Genomic DNA, 22,399 nt, shown 5'->3' on the forward strand with positions numbered 1-22,399 from the left:
GCGAGGCCCCAAGAAGAGGGATCCGGTCTCTACATTGCTGGTTCCGAGGATGACTGGCTCTGCTGCAAACCTCCTACCCTTCCCACCAGGGACACCAATCTAGCTTCTCCTATTGAGCAGCAAATAGGGCAGAACACATCTGGTGGTCCAGGCTGGGTCTGCAGAGATGGGAGAAGAAATAGGCTTTGGTGTTGGGTATAAGCAGCCTCTTCTAGTCTATATCCTGCACCCCACCAGAAGGCCAGGCAGGGGCACCACTGAGCAAAGGCCAAAGGCTTTTCTCCATGCTGCATCCAGGGTCATCTCAGTCTGTTAGAGGTGGTCACAGATACACCAACTGGGAGAACACAGGGACCCAACTAACCCTTTTCTTTCCTGTAATATGAGGCATGGGAGGAACTGTCCACAACTGAAGTTCCTCTTGTAGACAGAGCGATCCCAAGCCACTGTCCCCTCATTTCAGAAGCCCTTACCGACCTGTTCCATGGCTCCTGGGAGAGACTGAGATTAGAAAGGCAGATGTTGGGTCAGGCCTGAGGTAGCCAGAACTGTCCCTTCCCTCATTTGGGAGGTGTTGTACCTCCATTAAGGTCGGGTTAACACTGGAGAAGACAGTCGACTTAGCATGCCATTAGGAAGGCTCTCAGGACCTTAGTGAAGGACCTGCGGCTCTCACTGAGTGTTGACTTGAAGGAGCAGGTGATGGACTGACACCAGGGTTAAGCCCTTGGATTCTGCTGAGTGCGTAACCTCTAGATGTCCCATCCTGGTGCTGAGAAGGGACTTAGAAGCCTCTAAGCCTGCACTCTTTGGGAGCCTCCAAGCCGGGAGCTATCTCCAGTCTGGATGGTGCAATCTTCCCCCCAGGCTGGAATGTGCTGGCCCTGGGAGCCAGCCTCCAGCGGTGGCAACTGCCTCCCATATGTGGCAGTCATAGCGGGCAGGCGGGCGCCCAGATGTTGTTCATTTCCCTTGGTCATCAGTGACATGCATCCCTCATTGCCAGGGGAATAACTGAGATGTGCTAACCAACCCTCTCTTTGCAGCTCCTCTTTTGGGGTTCTGGATCCTTCCCAAGGGCAGGGCAGGGACCAGGTCCTGCCCTGGTCCTCCTTAGACTCAGCTTGGAGCAAGGACCACGATCTTTTCTCTGCCTGCCCTCCTCCCCCACCTTCTCGCCCTGGGAGTCCTGAGGACGGCTGTATTAAATCTTTCGTCCACCATGACAAACCATGTTCTCATGCAAGGCATACTTCACTGGGCACACCCCAATTATGAAGAAACTCTGCCCCCAAAACCGTTGGCGTTGAAATAAACAGCTCTGCAGTGATTGTCAGAAGCAGCAGCCACAGTTGGTGGAGGCCAGGCAGGTGGTAAATGTCACAAACAGCGATATCACTGAGAACCTCTTATCTGTCAGTCCTGCCCAGCAGCTCCATGCATCGTATCTGTGAGCTGAACTCACAGGTTTCCTGCCTTACAAATGAAAAGCTGGTGCACAGAGAGGTAAGGATGCTGGCTCGTGGTAACACAGATAAGAAGGGAGGGTCCGAACCGGGATTTGAACCTACGTAGTCTAGCCTTGAACCTGCTCTGCACTAGTAGATTTAAAAGTGGAGCTTGAAGACTACAAGGAAGGATCCATAAGCCATGTGTGCATTCCAGGTCCTGAGAAGCCCTCCCAAAGTACAGATTCAACAGCTAGAGAGGATCCACCAACCTTCAGGAGAAACCATGTATGCCCAAAGGGAATGGATCCTGCTTAGCACAGTGTAGCGGCCCATACCTGTTGTCCCACAGACTTGGAAGACTGAAGGGGGGTTCCCAAGAATTCAAGGTCCGCCTGAGCAGCACAGCAAAAACTTCCCCGCTTTAAATCAAAAGTAACGGAAGATCCTTCGCTTCCCGTTGTCACTGAGAGGGTCTTGGGTGCGACTGACTCCCCAGTCACAGTGAGACCTGGAGCTTCTTCCCTCATGCCTGGCACCAGGATGGGCATCGGACTTGGAGGGTCTGCAAATGGCACCTGAGAGCATCGCTGTGGGCCGCCTCAGTCACGGCCACCCTGAGTATGTAGCGTGAACTGGCGGATGCCCTGGATTTTTCCAGAAGTCCAAATTACAGCTTTTTATGTGAAATCTCTTGATTTTATAAATCTGGCCATCTGTTCCAATTACTCTTTTTAAAAAAAAAAGTGTAGGGCTGTAGACTCGGCTTGGATACCGCAGGCATTTTAATGTCAAACACACTGTGGGCTGCTGAGATGAACCTGTCTGGGCCAGCTTGTCATTGTCTGAGTCCCAGGTGTCCACGGGAGCCCTAGGGAAAAGATGGCCGTGGCGTATGTTGATATTGAGGTGACCTTAAGTCTGCTCAGTTTCTAAATGGCCAAGTCTAACGGGTATTGGCTCCTGGGACACAGATGACTCTGACCCTAGGGTCTTTGTCATTCCTTGTCCCCAGAGGAAAGAGCAAACCTGCCCTTCATCTAAGACTAAAGCTCCCTGATAAGACCAGTGGTGACAGAAAGCCATGTCCCCAGTCCTTGATCTCTACCTTCTAGGCTTTCCCATGTCCGTGTCCGACACGAGACAGGGGGCTACGTGGTGGTTCACAGTTCCACTGTGGGTCGTGTCGGTGTAGAGACAGGAGGGCACTTCAGTGTGTAGATGAGCTATGTATGGGGCAGTCTGCTGGTTTGTGCCCCTCTAAGGTTGCAGGGCTGGGAGTTGCTACTTCAAGTCATCGAGTGGGGAAACCAAGGCACCAGTGAGAAGGGACTTGTAAAGGTCGTTCACCGAGCAGAGGAAGCAGGACGTCCACCTGGTCACCTGCACACATCTGTAAATAGTTTTGAAGACAGAAGTGACACCATCCTCTTCAAGATGCTAACCATGGCTTCAGTTTCACAAATGCTGACTGTGTGCTGGGCTCTGAGCTCACAGCACACACTGTCTCCCTCCGTCACGGCAGCCCTGCAAGATGAGTGCCATCGTGTCATTTTCGACCTAGAAAAGGTGGGGCTCAGGGTGGTAACAGATCTTGCCCAGGTGCACACCATGCCACCCCCAAAGCATGTATCCATCGACTCCCTCGAATTCTCCCACCAAAAAAATGTCTCAAAGGGTCCGGCAACTGTTTATTGAGTGAGTGTCTGGACTGGGTTTCTTAGTGCATTCAGAGTTGTAAGCCAAAGTTACCTTGTAAACGGTCGAGCCTAAAGCAGTTGTCATGCTGTACGGAGTGAAGTTCCGAGTGCTAACTTGTTCCCCAGTACTGGGAGAAAGATAGGTGACTCAGTGTCCTTCAGACCCCTTCAGCTGTTAGCCCACCGTGGAGCAATACCTGTGGGGTCAACTGGCATTTCCCCTGGGGGAAGCCGGTCTCAACTGTGAGAGACGGTTATTCAGGAGACTCACATGGGCGTTGACTCTGATGCGTCAAGAAAGATCATGAGGTTGCAATTAGAGCCCAAATGTGCTTATTTATACGCGGATGTCTGATCCAGGATAGGGTAGGGGTTCCACCTGACATGAAGAAAGACCCAGGGTTTCCCTGGGGTGCACAGAGGGCAGTAGTACTGCAGGCCCCTCTGTCTTGCAGAAGCATAGCTGCCGACCAGGGTCTTTTTCCTATCAGGGTCTTTTTCTGATTACAGGCTAACAGAGAAGCATTAGTGGAAAAGTGCCTTTCTTCAGAGCCATGAGGAAGCCAAGCCCTGGGAGGGCCTGGATGGTCCTTAGAAGCCTTGCTGCCTTTTGGAGCTCGTGAGGTTCCTGGCTGATGCGTCTCTCTCTGCATCTCATTTGTTTATTTCTCTTTCTTCCTCTGCTTCTGTATTAGTCAGAAATCATTTGGTTGCAAGTGACAGAAATGCTAACTGAAAATGCCGTGAGAAATGAGAAGAGTGGACGGGGTCTCTGCGGCGGGCCAGTGGGAGGAAGGCTCCCTTTGAAGCTCAGATGTAGCTCCTGGCTCTGCTGCTGTGTGCTCTTCACTGTCAGGAGGGTCTTGGTTTGTGCAGCACTCGCCAGCATCCACCGTCCAGAGCTTCGTAGATCCAAAGAGCAGAAAAGAAGACGTGCGTGAAATATCACACACACACCACACACCACACACCACACACCACAGCACATACCACATACCACACATCACACACTGCATACCACACCACACAACACACCCCACATCACACACTGCATACCACACCACACAAATAGCACATACACTCATGCACACACCACAGACCATACCACACAAACAACACACCTCATTCTCTCTCTCTCTCTCTCTCTCTCTCTCTCAAACACACACACACACCACCACCACCACCACCACACAAACAGCACATGCACTCACATACAACATATAACACTAACACGCACACACATAAAATAAAACAACACACACCCCTATTGAGTTAAAGAAAAGGAAAACCCCATGTTGGGACACATGCCTGGATCTGGACCAGTGGTCACTCAGGTCAAGGATGCATGGTGGATCTTTCTGCTCAAGCCAGATAATGGGTTCCAGAGTATAGATGGCTCCACATGTGTCAAAAGTCAAGTGAGCTGAGGGCTGGCCTTTGCTAGAAAAGATGTCAGTGCCCACCAGTGGCCACTTTACCTTGGGGAAGACCCCACCCCCACCTGCCACTGTCCTTAGCTACCGAGCACAGCCCTGACCACCAGCTCTCATCCAAAGTCACTCTCCAGAGTTATGTCTGACTGGCCTGGGTAAGCCAGACCCAAGCCAGGACCAGACAGCACGTGCTGGTGGCCAGCTCCTTTGCTCAAGGAAAAGAAACTGTAACAAGAAAGACACTGAAACGTGAAAGGCCCAGTGTGCTTGTTTCAGACTTGGACACAAACTAACCACTTCCTGAGCCTCACTGGGACTTTGATACAGTCAGGTTTAAGAACCATCCTGTTTGGATCTTTCTGGAACAGCACTGTCCAAACTCCAGTAGTCATCACTTCTCATTCATAAAGTGAGCACTGGTGTTCCTACTCCCATGAGCTTGAGGGGACACCAGTGTTCTGTCTAATGATACCTTGAAAAATCAAAAGATGCCATTACAATGTAGAAACACTAGAGGGCACTCTAGCCAATTGCTGAGTCAAGGATGCAGTCAGAAGGCCCCCCTTCTCTCTATCTCTGTCTCTGTTTCTGTCTGTCTCCCTCCCTCCCTCACCCACCCCACACACCTCCCAGAGGAAGGATCCTATGGTGTTCTTTTGCCTCCAGCAAAACTCAGTATCTTCAAAGGGTGCTGTGGCTCTAGTAGGGATTTCTGTAGATTTGAGACTTTGTTTTTCCCTTGAGGAAGTCCCTGCCCCTTGTCTCTCAGGGTCTGCAGTGAGACTGCAAGTGTCAGGTTGAGAGATCTGTTATGTTCTTCTGGCATTGGAGACAGTTTTGCCCTGCCCAGGTCGTGGCGTCTGCCACTCCTGCTATGTTGAATCCCCTGGAAGCCAGACCACAGCTTCATCTCCTGCTGCTGGTCACAAACAAGCCCTGCACTCTGGGTTGGGGGTTAGGAGGTGACAACAGCGGGAGGTCTCTGCCTCCTCCTGATTCTGGATTGCCCTGAGACATTCCTTCGAAGCCTGGGTTTCCTCAGCTGGAAAATGGCAACTCTCCCCCCATAGCAGGGTATCTCAGTCCACAAATTCAGTTTGCAAAGAAAACCAGTTTTGCACTCCGATGGCAGGATGTAACTTGCAGTGTGTCTAGGTTTCCATGGCAACACTTTTGTGTCAGTTGAGGGCCCCTTGCCTTCAGCACTGGGGTGTCAGCTCAGCTCCACGGGTCTTCCCTGGTGTGTGGCACAGAGCGAGCACCTCATTGCCACCCACGCCGCTGTGCTGACCTGCCCAGCAACACAGGCCTTGCTGGATTGGCAAGGCCCAGTGACCTGAACGGGGTGCGTGAGATTTTCTCCTCCTCCCATTAAAGCCCTGGGTTCCTGTGGTGAATGTGCCTTTCTCACATGTGACCACATGTTACACATGTGACCACTTTACAGTGCAAGGGGGCCTGGGAAATGACCTTTCTTAGACAAATCTGTTAAAACTCAGCGGCCCCTTCCTGAGGACAAGGGGAGTGAATGTGAGAAGTGAGTAGCCTAGGGCCTGAGGCTGGGTCTCCACGGCTCCCAAAGCCCCTCCTCCAGATCGTTTCCTTCCCTACCTATCACCTAAACGTGAGGGCAGGGTGGGGCAGGGTGGGGCAGGAGGGGATCCGAGGACATGGGGAAGAATGAATACACTCCTATGAAACTAGAGAGGTGGCTCAGGAGTGAAGATCATTGGCCACTGTTTTAGGGGACCCTGGTTCAATTCCCAGCACCGACATGACAGGCTCACAAATATCTGTTAACTGTAGTCCCAGGGAACTCAGCACCCTCTTCTGACCTCAGTGGGCACTAGGCCTGCACACGGTGCGTGAACACACACACGTACAGGCAAAACAGTCATACACACAAAGCAATCATCTTTTAAAACTGTAGTACTCCCCTCCTCCGGTACACCAGAGAAGCTAAATTCTTTTTCCTTTAAATGGATTTTACCGCAAACTGTTTCAAGTCTCTACTAAAAATTAAAAATGAATATAATTAACTTTCTGGTGTATATACACATGCTTGTGCTGTGTGTGCTTGCGTGTATGAGCGTGTGGAAGCCAGAGGTCAACACTGGAAGTCCTCCTCAGTCACTCTCTATGTCATTTGATTGCTTGTTTGTTAGCGGAGTCTCTCGGTGATTCCAGAGCCCTCTAATTTGGCCAGACTGCCTGGCTAGCAAGCCCGTGTCTCTGCCTCCCTGGCACTGAGGTTACCACCACGCTCCACACTGCTGGCTTTTTGTATGGCTGCTGAAAGTCAGAACTTGGTTCCCCATGCTTTCACGGCAGGCACTTCACCGACCGAGCCATCTTCCCACCCACCACCCTCGTCTGCCACTTTGGCCAGATCTCTCCATGTCCACATTTGCTTCAAATTAGATACGATAACTATGAGTGAGGTCTCTCGTCCTCCCCAACTCCTCCCGCCTCTGCCCCAGAGGTGCCCCCATCCTGAGTTAAGCGTGCGTGCCCCTTATGTGTGTCATCCCTCAGATACCTCAGATAGGCAACGCTACAAGTCATGGTTCTGCTGTTGAACTTGATACAGATGGCGTCTTCCACATGACTCACCACACAGCTCGCTCTTTCTTCTCCGCGTTGGCTTTGAGCTGCATCCACAATGATAACTAGCTCTGCCTCAGCCGGTGATCGTGGCCGCGCTGTGTGTGTGGCGTACGGCTGTGGTATGGCTACCCCACCACGTGTGTATCTGTTCTTCCCACAGCGGGGCTCTCTTTTGTGACTGTGTGCTATCAAGCCACCCGGCATAAACATCTCTGTCAGGGTCTCTTGGCACAGACAGGCAAGACTTTCTTGGCCTTGTGGTTTCCCAAGTGAGGTCTGCTGACACGCGGTGGCCGGTCACCTGGTAGAAAAGTGGGTCCTCAAGCTTCATCCTAGACCTCCTGTTACGATTTGAATCTGAAATGTCCCTCACAGCTTGGTGTTTTGAGAAACGTCCCATAGCTAGAGAAACTGTAGAGGCTGTCGAACTGATAGGAGTCAGGGCCAGCCTGGTAGACGTCTGTCACTGAAAGTACCCTTTGAAGATTTTCCTTACTCCAACTTCCCGTCTCCCTCTGTGCTTCCTGGCCCACTGTGATGGGAACAGCCTCTGCCGTAGGCTGTCACAGTCAGGAACTGCTCTGCTCCACCGCGATTTCTCTGCCATCATGGACGGAACTGGTTTGACACTTTGGGCTGAGGTAAACCTTTCCTCCTTTCGAGTTGTCAGCTGTTGTGGGATAGAGGAACACCCCACACAATCATCGTTGGCATCTAAGAAGTTCCCTTAATCTCTTCATAGATAAAACTAGAGCCTTGGCTTCGACACAGAAAAGCATTTCAGGACAGTCTAGTATGAAATGGAGCTGGAATTTATTTAAAAAAAGAAAGGCACTCGAAATAATATGACACTCCCAAGATCATTGGGGGAGGGAAGTTTCTCAAAGAAGTGTCACACCGAAGTGTCCTAATGTTGACAATAGAAAGGACTTTGGAAGCTTCTGTGTGTGTGTGTGTGTGTGTGTGTGTGTGTGTGTGTGTGTGTGTGTGTGTTTTGTATGTCTGTGTGTTTGTGTATGTGTTTGTGTCTGTATGCATGTGTGTTTGTCTGTGTTTGTTTATGTGTATTATGTGTGTATTATGTGTGTGTGCTTATGTGTATGTGTGTATGTGTTATGTGTATATGTCTCTGAGTGTATGAGTGTGTGTGTATGCATGTATGTATGTATGTGTATGTGTGTTATGTGTATGTGTCTGTGTGTTTATGTGTATGTGAGTATGTGTATTATGTGTATATATCTGTGTGTGTGTTTGTTTGTGTATGTGTGAGTGTGTGTGTATGTATGTGTGTGTATGTATGTATGTGTTTATGTGTATGTGTGTGTTATGTGTATGTGTCTGTGTGTTTATGTGTATGTGAGTATGTGTAGTGTGTGTGTGTGTGTGTGTGTGTGTGTGTGTGTGTGTGTGTGTGATGCACATCTATTCAGTGGGCTGAAGAGGAGATCAAATATCTTCTATTACCTTCCGTTTTGTCTTTTCAAGACAGGGTCTTTCACAGAACCCAGAGCTCACCATTGGCCAGGCCAGCCGGCCTCAAGCTCCTGGGATCTGCTTGTCTCTGCCCCTCAGTGCTAAAGTTACATGGCCAGTCGTAGCTTTTCTGTGAGTGCTGAAGATTTGAATCAGTTCTCTTGCTTTCATTGCAAATGCTCTTGTCCATTAAACCATCTCCCTAGTCCCTGCTAAATGGGCTGATAAGGTACCAGACTCTCCCATATATCTAGTCCCGTTTTTGATCACTGAGATTCTGGGGTGTCTCTTCGGTGGGGTTATAATCTAATAAAGTAAAACCACAAGCCCCTGGAGCTGCACAAGGAGGTTCTAGAAAATTTCAGGTTTCCATCTGGAAGGAGAGAAGCCCTCAAGTCAACGCTGCTGATTACACTGGGATTAATGCTTCTCAGCTAGTGAGTCTCCAGCTACACCCCAGAGGGTGGGGTTCCTTCCCCTTCCCATGTCCCCATATTCTTTTTTCTGTCCTGCTTCAACTCAACATGAAACTAACCAACCACACAGCCATTCTGTAGTGAGGCTCAGATGCTGAACTACGGAGCGTAAGGAGGCAAGCCTTCAGATTGACTGGATGCTGTTGGGTTTTTCTTCAGGGCTTACACACATAGCAGAAAGAAGGGCTTCCTCTCATTGCTGTCTGTCCTTCGTGTTATCTGAATTGAGCAGGTTTTGCTGGGTGCGTGGGAGGACCTGGCTCTGTCTGGCTCTAACGATGTGGTTTGCCCTCTCTAGTCCAGGGCCCTCTCATGACTTCCCACTTTCGGAGGTGCCAAGTCTTTACTTTTCCATCCCACTGCACAGTCTTTTCCTGGAAGAAGAGCATCCAGGTCACTGGCATCCTTGCCTGGTACCCAGGGTGTGTCACAGAGTGCTCATGTGCTACAGGGTGACCCTGTGAGGGCCAACCACATCAGTCAGCTTCTCAGGAGTAAGCAACAGAAACGGGTGACAAAGTGGAAGGCTCTCAGGTTGCTAAGTTGGGAGAAAGGATTGAGGGACAGAAACCAACCAAGGCTAAGCAGAGACAGCAGACAGCTCCACAGTCCCTCACTGTGTATGGGGAATCTGGTATCAGCCAGGCCTTGAGAGGACTGCCCTCTGCTGGCAGGAGGAAGGGTGGCCCCTGGTTTCTACTCTAGGGAGGTCCTGGTACCTCACACACCAGAGGCACCTCAGTGGGGAAAATGCACACTAAGGGGACTGGGAGGGCTGGGAGCTGGAGAGCCAAGAATGTCCTCTTGTGGGGAGTCATGGCCTCAGGTGGGCCAGGGTGGACAACCAGCTTGTTCAGTATCCCAGCTTGATGAGATGTAAACATAGAACGGTTTAATGCACTCTGGGCAACTTCCGTATCCGTCCTTAGTGACTCCTGCAAGAATGAATCCTGCTTTGATTCCAGCTCTGCCCACATCCTCACTGTGGTCTACAGCGTTCCCCCTCTTCTGGGCACGTGCCTCTGAAAAACATAGCCAGACCCTATAGCCTGAGTCCTCCATGGATCCCCTTGCTGCAAGTTCCTCAGGCTTAGCTTCTCCGTGAGTTCCCTCGGTGCAAGTCCCTCGTGTTTGCCATGAAGTCTCTTTGGCTTCCTGCTGCTGCTCTCTGCCCCACTCTTCAGGATCCCTTTCTGCTCAGAGAGGCACAAGAAGAGACCGGTGGCAGCTTTGGGGCATGAAGACTAACACCCCACTTGATTTAGCAAAGATCTCCGCGAGAACCTTGGTGTAGAGCCCTGCTACCGAACATTGTTCACCTTCTCCCCAGCTTCCTCCCCGTGACTTCTGAACCAGATGGTAACAGTGGGGACTGGAGTATTGTTCAGAAACTGGGCAAGAAGATGATGGTCCCACCCGTCCCTATGTGCGCGCGCGCGCGCGCACGCACACACACACACACACACACACACACACACACACACTATTGCTTTAGTAAAGAGGAAATGTGTTTATAACAAAAAAAAAAAAAGTCCAGGTAACAGTGGGAGAGCAAAGAACACATTGATTTTTCTCATCTCAGTGGTCTGCAAATGCCTACTTTTATGTTCCGCTGGCCAGATTTTGATCACGTGATATCTAGTAGCTACAGATGTTTGGAAATGTAGTCTTCTGTTGTATGCAGCTAAGAGCCCAATGAGTCCATCTAAGTAGCTCACGTGTGTGGTTTGACTGACTCTCTTTCCTCCTCTCCCTCTCCCCCCTCCCCTCCCCCCCCCTCCCCCCCCCCCCCCCCCCCCTCCCCCCCCCCCCCCCCCCCCCCCCCCCCCTCTCCCCTCCCCCCCCCCCCCTCTCCTGGTCTGGCTGCAGCAGGCACTGGTCTGGGGGGCAACTGCACAGGCTGTGTCATATGCTCGGAGGAGAATGGCTGCTCCACCTGCCAGCAAAGGCTCTTCCTCTTCATCCGCCGGGAAGGTATCCGTCAGTACGGCAAGTGTGTGCATGACTGTCCCCTCGGCTTCTTCGGAATCCGTGGCCAGGAGGCCAACAGGTGCAAAAGTACGTATCTCCTCCAATGTCGTAGGCAACCTTAGATAGATGCATCCTGCATCCCACCCTCTCCTTAAACGTACCCTAGGAGGAAGCAGAGCCCTGCCCAACCCCAAGCTCGCTAGTTCTAGTTGTTCCTGCAGCCCGAGGCCAGATAGACACCTCTCTGATTCCTTCAGCCCTAAGAGGACACCATCAGTCTCAGCACAAACAGGGCAGGGAACTTTTACTTCGACCTGGGTTCTGAATGGCCTCTAGCCGGTTCCTCGCCTCCTCTGGGTCTAGCTCCAGGAGGAAAAGTAGCCCTAAGCTTTCCTCCATCTTCACTGTGTCCTAGGACAAATTAATCTGAGTCTTGTGGGTGAAGGGTGAGGGAGCTTCACTCCCAGCCTAGATTTGCTGTGTGATGTTTATAGTGTTATCACTTCCCATGCTCAGCCTAGCTCGGATGAGAAAGGACGGCTTCCTCACGTGGAGCCCAGCTCAACAGTGGCCAAGTGGCTGCTGACACGGTACTGTATCCCGACCCCAGTGTTCCAGAGCTTGGGGCTGCACAGAGCCCTCCTACCTCAGGCAGAGCTATGGGGCCCACCACACGCAGCTCATTTGTGTTGTCCCTGACTCTGTTGCAGAATGCGGGGCCACATGCGAGAGCTGTTTCAGCCAGGACTTCTGTATCCGCTGCAAAAGGCGGTTTCACCTCTACAAAGGGAAGTGTCTGCCCACCTGTCCGCCAGGCACCTTGACCCACCAGAGTACCCGGGAGTGCCAGGGTGAGTGAGGCCCTGACCAGGAGTGCCAGGGTGAGTGAGGCCCTGGCCTCCTGTCCTAGCGTTGGGGGAAAAGGACATGAGACTTGGAAACCATGAAATGTTATGGGGTGGTGGGCAGCCTGACCCCACGTTGGTACTTAGAGAATCTTCAGGGTTCTGGTGCCATTGTAACCATCAGGATTGTGGATACTGTGTCACCAACTCTGACACTGCTTTTGTCACCAAGGGTCTTCTCACCAACAAGGCACCAAGAAACAGAGTAGCCGTCTCAAGAAAGTCACTTCATCTGAAGATTTTTTTTAAGTAGCTGTGTGAGGCCAGGGGAGTGGCTCTGTGAGGAAAGGGCTTGCTGTGCAGGTGCAGACCTCCAGCACCAGTAAAAGCCAGGCACGGCGGGCACTCCCTGGGACTCCAGCAGTGTGAGAGACAGGTGGATCCCTGGAGGGGCTAAGACTGTCCTTACACGTCAGGGGGAGACAGAAGGGACATGCAGTCTGTCCCCAGCACTTTAGGTACCGAATCTTTGAGAGGAATTCTGAAGCACTGTAAAGTTCCCCCCATCAAACACATCCTACATCTTTTTCCTTTGGTGTGGCCTCCTGGGTCTGCCTCTGAGCCTGCAGGCCCACCCGTGACTAGAATGTGCCTCTGCTGTTCAAGGCCCTTCTGTGGCTCCTGTTGGACGCTGGCAGAGTCTGGGCAAGAAGGTCTCCATCTGTGACCTTTTCATCCTGCTTCAGCATCCTGGGGACTTTGTGGGGGACTCCATCCCCTGGAAGCACCTCCTGCCTCTCTTTCCTACCCCCCTGGAGACTCAGAAACACAGTCTCCCCCAAGAAGTCTTCCTGCACCCAAGGGTGTGGCCCATGCTTTTCTGGGCTCCCACCACTTCTGTCTCCTCCAAACACCCTGCCTTCCTGGTGCAGCGTCTCAACATGGTGCATTCTGGGAGCAGGCGGGTTTCTCTTAAATGCAGCTGCCCCTCTATACCAACAACCCCAAGTCTAACAGTAAATGTTCGATCTTGACTGGTCAGGTGAAACCCCTGGGTGGTGACAGAATAGCTACCTGAGGCCTGGAGACCTCTTCTCAGCCCTGCTGTGTACACCTGTTCCTGCCCCAGGTCTCAGCACTTAGGACTTTAAGATGGGACATTCCTGTCCCCTGGGCTGGGTGTAGCCTCCCATTCAGAAATGAGTGGAATGTATCTGTAATTCCCTCTTCTGAGAACTTTCTGCCCATGAGCACATTGTCTCCCTCACAGCACCACTTAGGTGGCTTTGGCCTTCTACAGTTGATCAAAGGCATGTGGTCAAGTTCAAAGCTAGAACCCTGCTCTTGGGGACCTTTTAGCAGCCAGCTACTTCATGTCCAACTCCTGCACCTTTCTGAATTCTATCCATCTGGCCTCTCAAATCCTGCTGGCCAGGGATGCTTAACTCAGCTCTGTTACCTTCTGTGAAGCCTTCCGCTTCACTCACGGGAGCCAGCTCTGGCTTCTAGCACAGCCTTCCTTGCGTTCTCTGCAGGCTCCTGTGAAATGCAGTTCTCTGCTCCCAGCAACGGACTGAGCTCCTTGCATGTAGAGATGGTATCCTTAGAGCCCGGTTCACTGAATCCAAGAGGCACACACTGCCAGTTGACTCACCTGTCTGTCTCTCTCTTCGCCCACAGAGGAGTGCGAGCCGAGCCCTTGGGGCAGCTGGAGCCCCTGCATACACAATGGGAAGACCTGTGGCTCAGGCTGGGGCCTAGAGACCCGGGTGCGGGAGGCTGGCCCCACCAAGCAGGAAGAGATGGCAAGTTGCCGAGTGATATCTGAGTCCAGGAAATGTCCTATAAAGAGGCCCTGCCCAGGAGGTGAGCAGCTGGGCTTGCAGGGTTCCTCTGGGAAAGACCCAGAGGTAAATGGGTCCAGGGAGAGAGACACCACCCATGGATGACATCTGCAAGGCCACTTGAAAGGCCCCCGCCTGCCAACGCTTTCTGTGAGCTAATTATCACCCTGTCAGGTACTTCCAGAGAAGTGTCCCAGACATAGTAGGAAGACTGTTCTACATTGCCCAGACCTCCGTACTGTAAGGACTTAGTCTGTTATCGCTAGTGGAGTCCCTAGGAAAGCCTGTGACTGCAGTGCAATGTGGCACCTACTGGAATACAAAAGGCAAGAGGTGCCAAGAAGGCGGTGCTTGGCCCATCATAAATGGGTCAGTTAAGGCAGATCCAAGGATGCAGAAAGCCAGGGTAGCCATAGACATTTGAGTGAAACACTCTAAAACCATAGGCAAAGAGCTCTCAGCTGCCGTGTCGATGCTGTCAACCATGCAACAGTAGAACGGGGGCCTGTGGCTATACCACCCCTTCAAGTAGGACCCCGTCACTGGGTAAGGCCACAGATTTCCAATGGAGACCAGTAAAAACCACAAAAGAGAGGGCCAGCCGCATGGGTCATGAAGTGCGAGGGAGTTGGCATTAACACGGAAAAGCAGTGTTAACCACGTGAGCATGGTGTGTTAAATTTTCTATAGTCACTGGTGCCTTTTGAACCAGTGACTGTGATGGGTGTGAGGCCCATGGCCCTGGGTCACACAGCCAGGGCTAGGAGAGCCTAGATCTTGATCAGTAGGCAAAGAAGAATCTAAGTTGTAGTCAATAGTGACAGAGAATGGGGCCTAGATGAGACTAGACATCCAGAACTCAAAGAAAGCCCTTTTTCAAATGAAGGCTGTCTCTGGTGCTGGAACAGGACCCAGATGTTAAGCTTGTGGGATGGGTAGTTCTTGGGTAGAGGGAAGATAGGTAGATGGATGGGGTGAGTGGCTAGGCAGTTGTATGAGTGGGTGAGCATATGGGTGGGAGGTGAGAGGTTGCATGGGTGGGTAAGTGGGTGGATATATGGTTGGAGGGTGCTGGGGTGAGTAGATAGGATGATGGAAAGGTGTAGTTTTGGGAGTCCATAGCTAGATGGTTGGAAAGGTATATGGGTGGGTGGGAGATTACCTAGGTAGGTGGGAGGATGTGTGGGTGGGATGGAGCGTAGGTGAGTGGAATCGTGGTGGTATGAATGGAGGTGTGCACAGTCAGTTAGCAGGCTGACATAGGGGAAGGTTGAAAACACAAGTCACTCATCTCTCCCAATCCCAGCCCTCAAAGCTGACAAGGACTCCTCAGGCAATGCTTAGATGTCCCCAGATCCAGTCCTCACCTGTGATGTGCGCAGTGCCTCCAAGGATTTAGATTGGGGGGAGCCCCAAAAGTGGGCAGTCTAGTCTGAGGTAACACTGAGTCTGCCCTGAAAAGGGAGATGCTGAGACCCTGGCTCCTTGCAAAAGCACAGTTAGTTATCCCTGGAGAGATAGTGTGCTCATCTGCGTATATCCTTGGAAGGCAGTGCCCTGAGTGGAACCACCAGTTCCAAGGACACACAGCTCCCCAGGAGACTTCCTTGAGATAAAGAACGTGTGAAAATGGCTTGGGTGAGGAGACACCTTATAAACTAGAAAGTTAGGCTAGTTATGGCTCCAAGACGAACCTCGGCCTTTCCTGCTGCCAATCAGTAACAGCAGCTAGCAGCTGGGAAGAGGAGTGCCCCAGGGGACAGGTAGATTCCCACAGAGGCTGGTGAGCAGTGTGGATCACTAGGGGAAGCACAGCCTGGGCTAGTGACCATGAGCAAAACCGAGGTACTGAGGGAGGCCGGCAGAGGACCCTGCCAGGGTCCTCCTAAAGACAGCATGCTGGAATTCTGTCCACACACTCAGCCGTCAGCCACTGGTCACCCAGCCACCTCAGCCCAGATGAACTTCTCTAAAGGGAGATCAGAACTGGCTGCAGGAACTCCAGGGTCCCGAGCAAGCTAATCATCTGGCCTCCTTCTCTGAGAAAAGAGACCAATCAGACATCAGACATGTGGCGTACTCGTCCAGGGCTTGTGGGACACACCAGGGTCTGGGATTTGCAGCCAAATATCCCCCCGCCCCAGCTCTGCCCAGGCTCTTTCTCCGCCTGTGAATGGGATGAGATTGTAGCTTTTGCTCCCATGGCGTGGATTTACTCTCCGGGACATCCTGCCCACACCAAGCAGCAGCTAAACCTCAGGGTTGAGCAGAAGAAACTCAGTCTCCAGCAGGAAGCCTTATTAACAGTGAGGTAGTACATGGGGTGGGAGGCAGACATACAGACCCCCATGAGGCCATCCTAAGTCCTGATGGGGAGCTGACCCAAGTGGCCCTTCAGCCCTTGCAGGCTGTTTCCCAGCTCCACTCAACTTCAGCCACTCCCTCAGGCCAGTGTCCTCCCAGCCCCCTAGGATCACCAAGGAGTTTTCTGGAACAATTTCACCTCCAGGCCCAAATTTAAAACAGGGTGACTCTGAGCCCAGCACTCCAGGTCCGCAGTCTGCAGGGACAACTGGGGGTTTCCTCGTCTCTCAGCACCTCCCTGGACTCGACCTGTGTTCTCTTGCAGAAAGAAATCCCAGGCAGAAGAACCGGAAGGACCGGCGCCAGCGCAAGGACAGGAAGTTGGAGCGCAGGCTGCACCCGCATGGCTCCCAGTGACCATCTCAAGCTCTGGCCTCTGCCTTTGGCTTGCTGCACTTCCGCTGTGGGATCCTTCCTTCTCCCCTGCCCCGCTCTTTCTCCATATCCTTCACTCCTACTGTCCGCTACTTTTCCCCTCTGCCCGGTCTTTGCGTTATATTTTATCGATCTCCCTTTTCCTCTCCCCGTCACTTCCTTCTTCACGTCCTTATTTCTTGGAACTTCCCTTCTCTCCGTATACGTTTTTCTTCACTTCCTTCTGGTTTCCTTTCTGCTCTTCAATGTCCATATCAGACATAAGAGACTGAGCTTGTGTCCTCCGCGTGGCTCTCTGCACCTCAAAACAAACTTTTTCTTCTAGATCTTTCCGTGACTCTGTCCTGACTCCGTCTTTGCAAAGCTACAATTTAGGAGGTATAGGTTTGGGTGCAACTTGACAAGTCCTGAGAGCTCTGCTTCTAGCCTGCAGCTGGAGTTAAGAACTGCTCACCAGGCCAGTCCCTCAAGGCCGATTCTATAGCATTCAGCCATTGCCTCTTCAATGAGGCCACCAGAGACAGGTTCTGGGACTTCTGAGGGCCCAGCCTAAACCCTTATCCAGGATGGTGGTATAGGAGCCACTAGGGGTCCTTTGGCTAGACAGTGGCCTCAGGCCTACCACCACATCCCCTTGGAAGTGCCTGCAACACCCGCTCTGATCACCCTCCCACCGCTCCACCCTCACCTCCTACCCTACCCCCACCCCACTCTGCTCTCCCTATCGTAGTGCCACGACCTTGCAACAACTGACCAGCCTCCCAAGGCCTTTGGAGACCCAAGCACAGGATCAGATGGGACTGTGATTCCTGTTATTCAATAATCCCGAAGGCTACTGAAGCTAAATGGAACTTAAGAGGTGGTCGCGCCCACCCCATTCACTGCCCTGCTACCTTGCGGCCCATCGTACCCATAGAGACTGACGTCTAAGGAAGTGATGGGTACTCTGTCTTCGGTCCGCACATCACGTCTATGAAGAAGTTCAAGTGTGTTTGGGGAGTAGAGAGGATTGCTGGGTTAGCAGTTGGGATGGCCTCCCACTTACCCACCTTCCACGTGGATACCCTGAGTGTTTTCTTTCACTGTGATACCCCCAACTCCAGGCAGGAAGGATACTGGGAGGAGCCTTCAGGTAAAACAAACCAAATGGCAAGTCTGTCCTCACCCTGCCATTGGCCGATGAGCTGCCATTGTTGCTGGGAGGAGTCTGGGCATTAGGACCAGAGACAGCTGGGGAGGATGTGGTATAGGCAAGGGAGAGAAGCTCCATGTGATATAATGTCACTCTCTCACACAGTGACCTGCACAGCCACCCTACACTTGGCAGGTGGGGGTCCCCACCATCACTGCTGACCCTGTAGCTGTGCTCCTCGTTGGCGCCCCACTGAGAACATCTGGATACCCAGCTTGTCAGGCCAGGGGCCCAGGTTTCTGCAGAAGTTCGCACCTCTGAAATGCTTCCCTGTTGTTTCAAGACTCCCAGCTACTTTTTAAAGAAAGATAAAATGAAAGAAACTTGTGAAGACTTCTTGGGCATCAGATAGTGTTAGGAACCACCATGCCCAGAGGTTCACAATGGTGGACTTCCCGGGGCAGCTTCCACAGAGTGTTCTGGCTGAGAGTAGCCAAGGTTCGTGGGGACTGAGGACAGACAGGGTTCCTGCTGGAGTGCTGACCAGTTCCTCCTAAGAAGGAGGCTTTCAGGAGCTCCATCATTAAAGTGCTTGCTTTGCAAGCAAAGGACCTGAGTTTGACCCCCAGCACCCACATGAAAAAGCCAGACATAGTGGCATGCCCTTGTGTCTCAGCACTGGGGAGGTAGAGACACAGATGCCTGGGCCTTGCTGGCCAGTCGGCCTGCCCCAAGGGGCAAGATCCAGGCCAGTAAAGAGCCTTGTTTCAAAAAATGTTAGCCAGCACTTAGCGACACCTGAGTTATCCTCTGGCCTCTATACACTTGTACAGAACACATACACATGCATGTGCACACACACACACACACATATATACAAGGAGAGAGGGAGGGAGGAGAGAGAGAGAGAGAGAGAGAGAGGAGAGAGAGAGAGAGAGAGAGAGAGAGAGAGAGAACACTTGAGCTTTAGCCAGATGCAAAAGTCAGAAACTCTTAGACTCCTGAATTAGATAGAGCCCAGGCCTCAACTTGTGAAGCACGGTCTCATTGATTCATGGGAATAACCTTGGCTTCTGGTGACCTGATGTAAACCCAGCCTGTGAGCAGTTAGCTAGGAGTCTGCGCCTATGCCTGTTCTGGACTTCTGTTTTATCTCGTGATGGATGAGGAAGAGACAAGGCTGGTCTGGCTCCATTGTATGCATCTGGAAGGTTCTGCACTGTGCTGGGCTTTAAGGGAGTTTCACAGCTTCAGATTTCAGGGTCCCACCCAGACATATACATTATGAACAAGCTGAGAAATGACTAAGAAGAACTTATTCTAGAATAAGTTGGGGGGAAGGGCACCTAGGTTTCCAGGATTTGGGTTAAGGGCCACAGCACGAGCTCTGACCGCAGAGCTCAAAGGTCTGAGTCTGGATAGATGGGGGAAATCCAAGTATGTTCTCTCTGGAGTTTCCCGCTAAGTTCAAACCCTATGATACTGGAGGCTCTAAGTTCCATAGTTGTTACAGGGCAAGAGTGGAAAGTCTTGGGCCTGCAATTATCTAGCTGTGCTCTCCCTTGTGAGGTGGGGGACCAGATACCTGATACTCTTTTCCTAACCCAGGGCTCTGGATATTTTTTAAATATTTTTTAATGTTTTCAAGTTTACAAAATTCTCCCAGAGCCCTCACTATAACCTAAGGCTTCAGGTAAGCCTTCATGCTACATCTCTCCCACCCTCCTGGTAAGAAAAGATCCAGCCCCAGACAATGCAGGGAACATTCAGAGATGTCCTACAGCTGGCTGGAGTCATGGAGAAGGCCAGAGAGGTTGTTTGACCCCTCGATAATGTTCTAGTGACTGACAATGACGCTTTGCCCTTCCTACTCCGTTCCTGCAAGGCTGTACCAGTCTTCTGAGTCACCCCTTCCATCTCAACCCAATCCTTCACCATGGGCTGCCTGGTGTTCCCATATACAGCCACTAGAGGGTGTCGCTCAATCAGTAACTGCCAGCCTGGTCGTTGCCCACTCTCTTCAATTTGGGGACATATTGCAGTCCTGGGGTCGGGGGGATAAGGGAGAGCAGTGACTTCAGTGAAATGGCCTTCACTGCAGCACACAATGTCTAGGTCCCAAGCCATTCCAAGCCCAGAACAGAAACCTGACTCAGAAGACAAGAGTTCAACATTCCAGGAGAGCCATGAATGACCTGCAGACACCAGCCCCCCAGGCAACAGTGAACACTCCAGCTAATTTTAAGACGATTTCATTCATCCTGTGGGACCCTTCTGACTTGGGAATGTGTATATTCTAAAAATAAAAGCGATAGTGATGGTGGAGATGGTGTCCGCTATCAGCTCAGCACCTACTGTATGGTAGAGGTGCTAAGAGCCCTACAGCCGTGTTTCAGCTTGTTTAATCTGTCCCTTCAACAGATACCATAACTCACATTTCCCTGACCCCCATTATATACCTAAAATTTTAAAACCTTTATCACCTGCATGTTCACACAGCCGTCAGCCACCTTACCGAAGAAACAAACTCATCCAGATCCATCAGCCCCATCCACTCAGGAAAAAAAAAAAGCATAAGATGCCTACTATGTACCTCATACTGCAGAATTCTGGTGACCTTTTCCTCCTGTGTGTTCAGTCAACTCCAGTAGTAAAAGGCCTTTTGCAAAGGAGACAGGCATTCTGAGAAGAAAGTGAAAACATCTGTCCATAGCCCATTGGTCAGAGAGCTCTTCAGGCCCGGAGAGCAAAAGGCAAGGGGGGAGGGGGGATGTGTGGAGTCACTGTTTATACAAAGGGCCCAAGGATCAGTTCCCATCCCAACTTAAAGCCTCAGAAACTGCTAGATCTTGGCTCAATCCTGAGGCTGCCGCTCCTGTTCTGGGTCTCCATCAGTCAGCCCACTCCACAGCCCTGGGTTTCTACCCATCTTCCTCTCTTCCTTGAGGTGGAACACACATACCCTGTCTCGCGGTGGCAAAAGCCAGTTGGGTAGTGGCTCCAGCCCCCAGCTTGGAGTCCACCAGCGAAGGCTGCCTTCCTGCCCTGCCTGGGTTCCTGACCCTCAGAACCCATGAGCATGGTCATTCAACATGAATAAAATGAGCGTGACAAACAGGAAATCCAAGGCTTAGGAAGTAAGCCATAGAGTTGGAACATTAAAACAACGAACAGCTCTACCACAGCCACATCATACACTGACCAGAACCAGCCCCAGCCCGGACCCTCACGGGGCATTCCATGGCCCTTCCTGCCACGTGTCACAGTGTTCCTAAGATGAGGTCTGCTTTGCATGGCATGGGAGAGCAGGACAGTTCCTCCCACTGGCAATCCAAATCACAATGACACATCACACAGATACCATGTCCACAGAGTCAGAACGGTGACTAGGCAGGCCTCCATTCTCCATGCCTTCCTCAGAGGAGGGAGACTCAGCTCTGCTGTTGTAGAAGGCATCTGACAGCGTCCATCAAAATGGCCGCGCACACGCCCTCTGGCCCCCGCATCCTTAGGTTCCCCTTTCACTTAGGCTGTCCCACAAGTGAAACTTCAAAGCGTCCTGGGTCCATGCTGCTCCCTCCAGCCCCGTATGTTTTCGCACACAAGAAAACCGGAAATACCCAGAAGTAAAGGGGGGTCGGGTAAAATGTGCATTCAGTGGACACCACATGGCTTGATGGCGTCCTGACGGGCCTTGGGATGGATCACACAGCTAACTGATGTGCTGCGGAGAGAAAAAGCAGGCATGTCAGAGTGCAGGGTGAGGCACCCGTGCAGAGGAAAGGAACGCCCCTCATGTGCAGGGTGGGCGGCGTGCGTGCACCAAGCCTGTGTGAAAGAAGGCATTAGAACGAGTGCCCTGATGGCTCTAGGGACCTGGGCAAAGGCTGGAGCTGGAAGAAGGCCGAAAGGGGCCTACGTTTTCACATTTGCACCTTTTGAGTTTAAGCCCTTTGACCAACATCGGGTCAAGAAAATATTGTGAAAACTGGTCTTAAGATGCCCTTAAAAAGAACTCCAAAGGCTTTGGCATAAAGTCCAAAAGGACACATCTTTCAGATGATATGTGGAACTTAAGGGGGACACCCCTCTCCCCAGCGTGCTGCTCCAGCTGCCTATCAAAGAAAGACTCAGCGTCCATGCTTGAAGGCTGTACCATCCGCTGCTTCCCAGCAAGCCTGCTCTTGTCCAGCTCTGAGCAGGACCTGGGTGTAGTGCTGCTAAGACAGGGTCCAGATGCCCAGACTGCTGGACTGTGCCTTCAAGTCACAGGGCATGTCTCCAGCGCTGTGCCTGGTTGGCCGCTTGATCTTGAGCAAGCATGTTATCCTAGTGGCCTTGCAACTTGGTGAGTTGTGAACCCCGGGCATACATGGTGTCCCTCAAGGTGGATAGCTTTGTCTGTCATCACTTCATCCATCCTTCCATTTTCTCACAACCCCTGAGTGAAACCATGTGTCTTTAGCACAGACACTCCTTAAAAGAGTCTCATCTGCTCCACCATTCTGTCCTCCGGTGACTCCCTTCTACCCTTGCCTCGTCCTATACCTGTCTAGGCCACTAGAGGGCAACAGTGTCTGGGATGCTGGGAAAGGAAACCTTGAGGCTGAACTGGACAAGGGTGCTCTAGAGAGCCCTGTCCACAATCATCCTCTTCTCCACCAGCACCCGACGACACAGTCCACCATTTAGGGAAATCAAGACAGGAACTCACGCAGTAACCTGGAAGCA

At 51.8% G+C, this 22,399-nt stretch overlaps 1 protein-coding gene across 1 annotated transcript in view; it reads left to right on the forward strand.

Annotated features, from left to right (window-relative positions):
* Rspo4 (R-spondin 4) overlaps positions 1 to 16,860 on the forward strand; it is a 32,712-nt gene extending 15,852 nt beyond the window's left edge. Inside the window, exons 3-6 of the mRNA XM_032902622.1 lie at positions 11,007 to 11,195; positions 11,819 to 11,959; positions 13,634 to 13,819; positions 16,427 to 16,860. Of these exons, the coding sequence (XP_032758513.1) occupies positions 11,007 to 11,195; positions 11,819 to 11,959; positions 13,634 to 13,819; positions 16,427 to 16,518 (608 nt within the window). The 3' untranslated portion in view covers positions 16,519 to 16,860. The remainder of the gene's footprint in view (positions 1 to 11,006; positions 11,196 to 11,818; positions 11,960 to 13,633; positions 13,820 to 16,426) is intronic.
* Positions 16,861 to 22,399: the final 5,539 nt, after the last annotated feature.

Source organism: Rattus rattus, chromosome 5 (genome assembly GCF_011064425.1).
Source record: "Rattus rattus isolate New Zealand chromosome 5, Rrattus_CSIRO_v1, whole genome shotgun sequence".
NCBI lineage: Eukaryota > Metazoa > Chordata > Mammalia > Rodentia > Muridae > Rattus > Rattus rattus.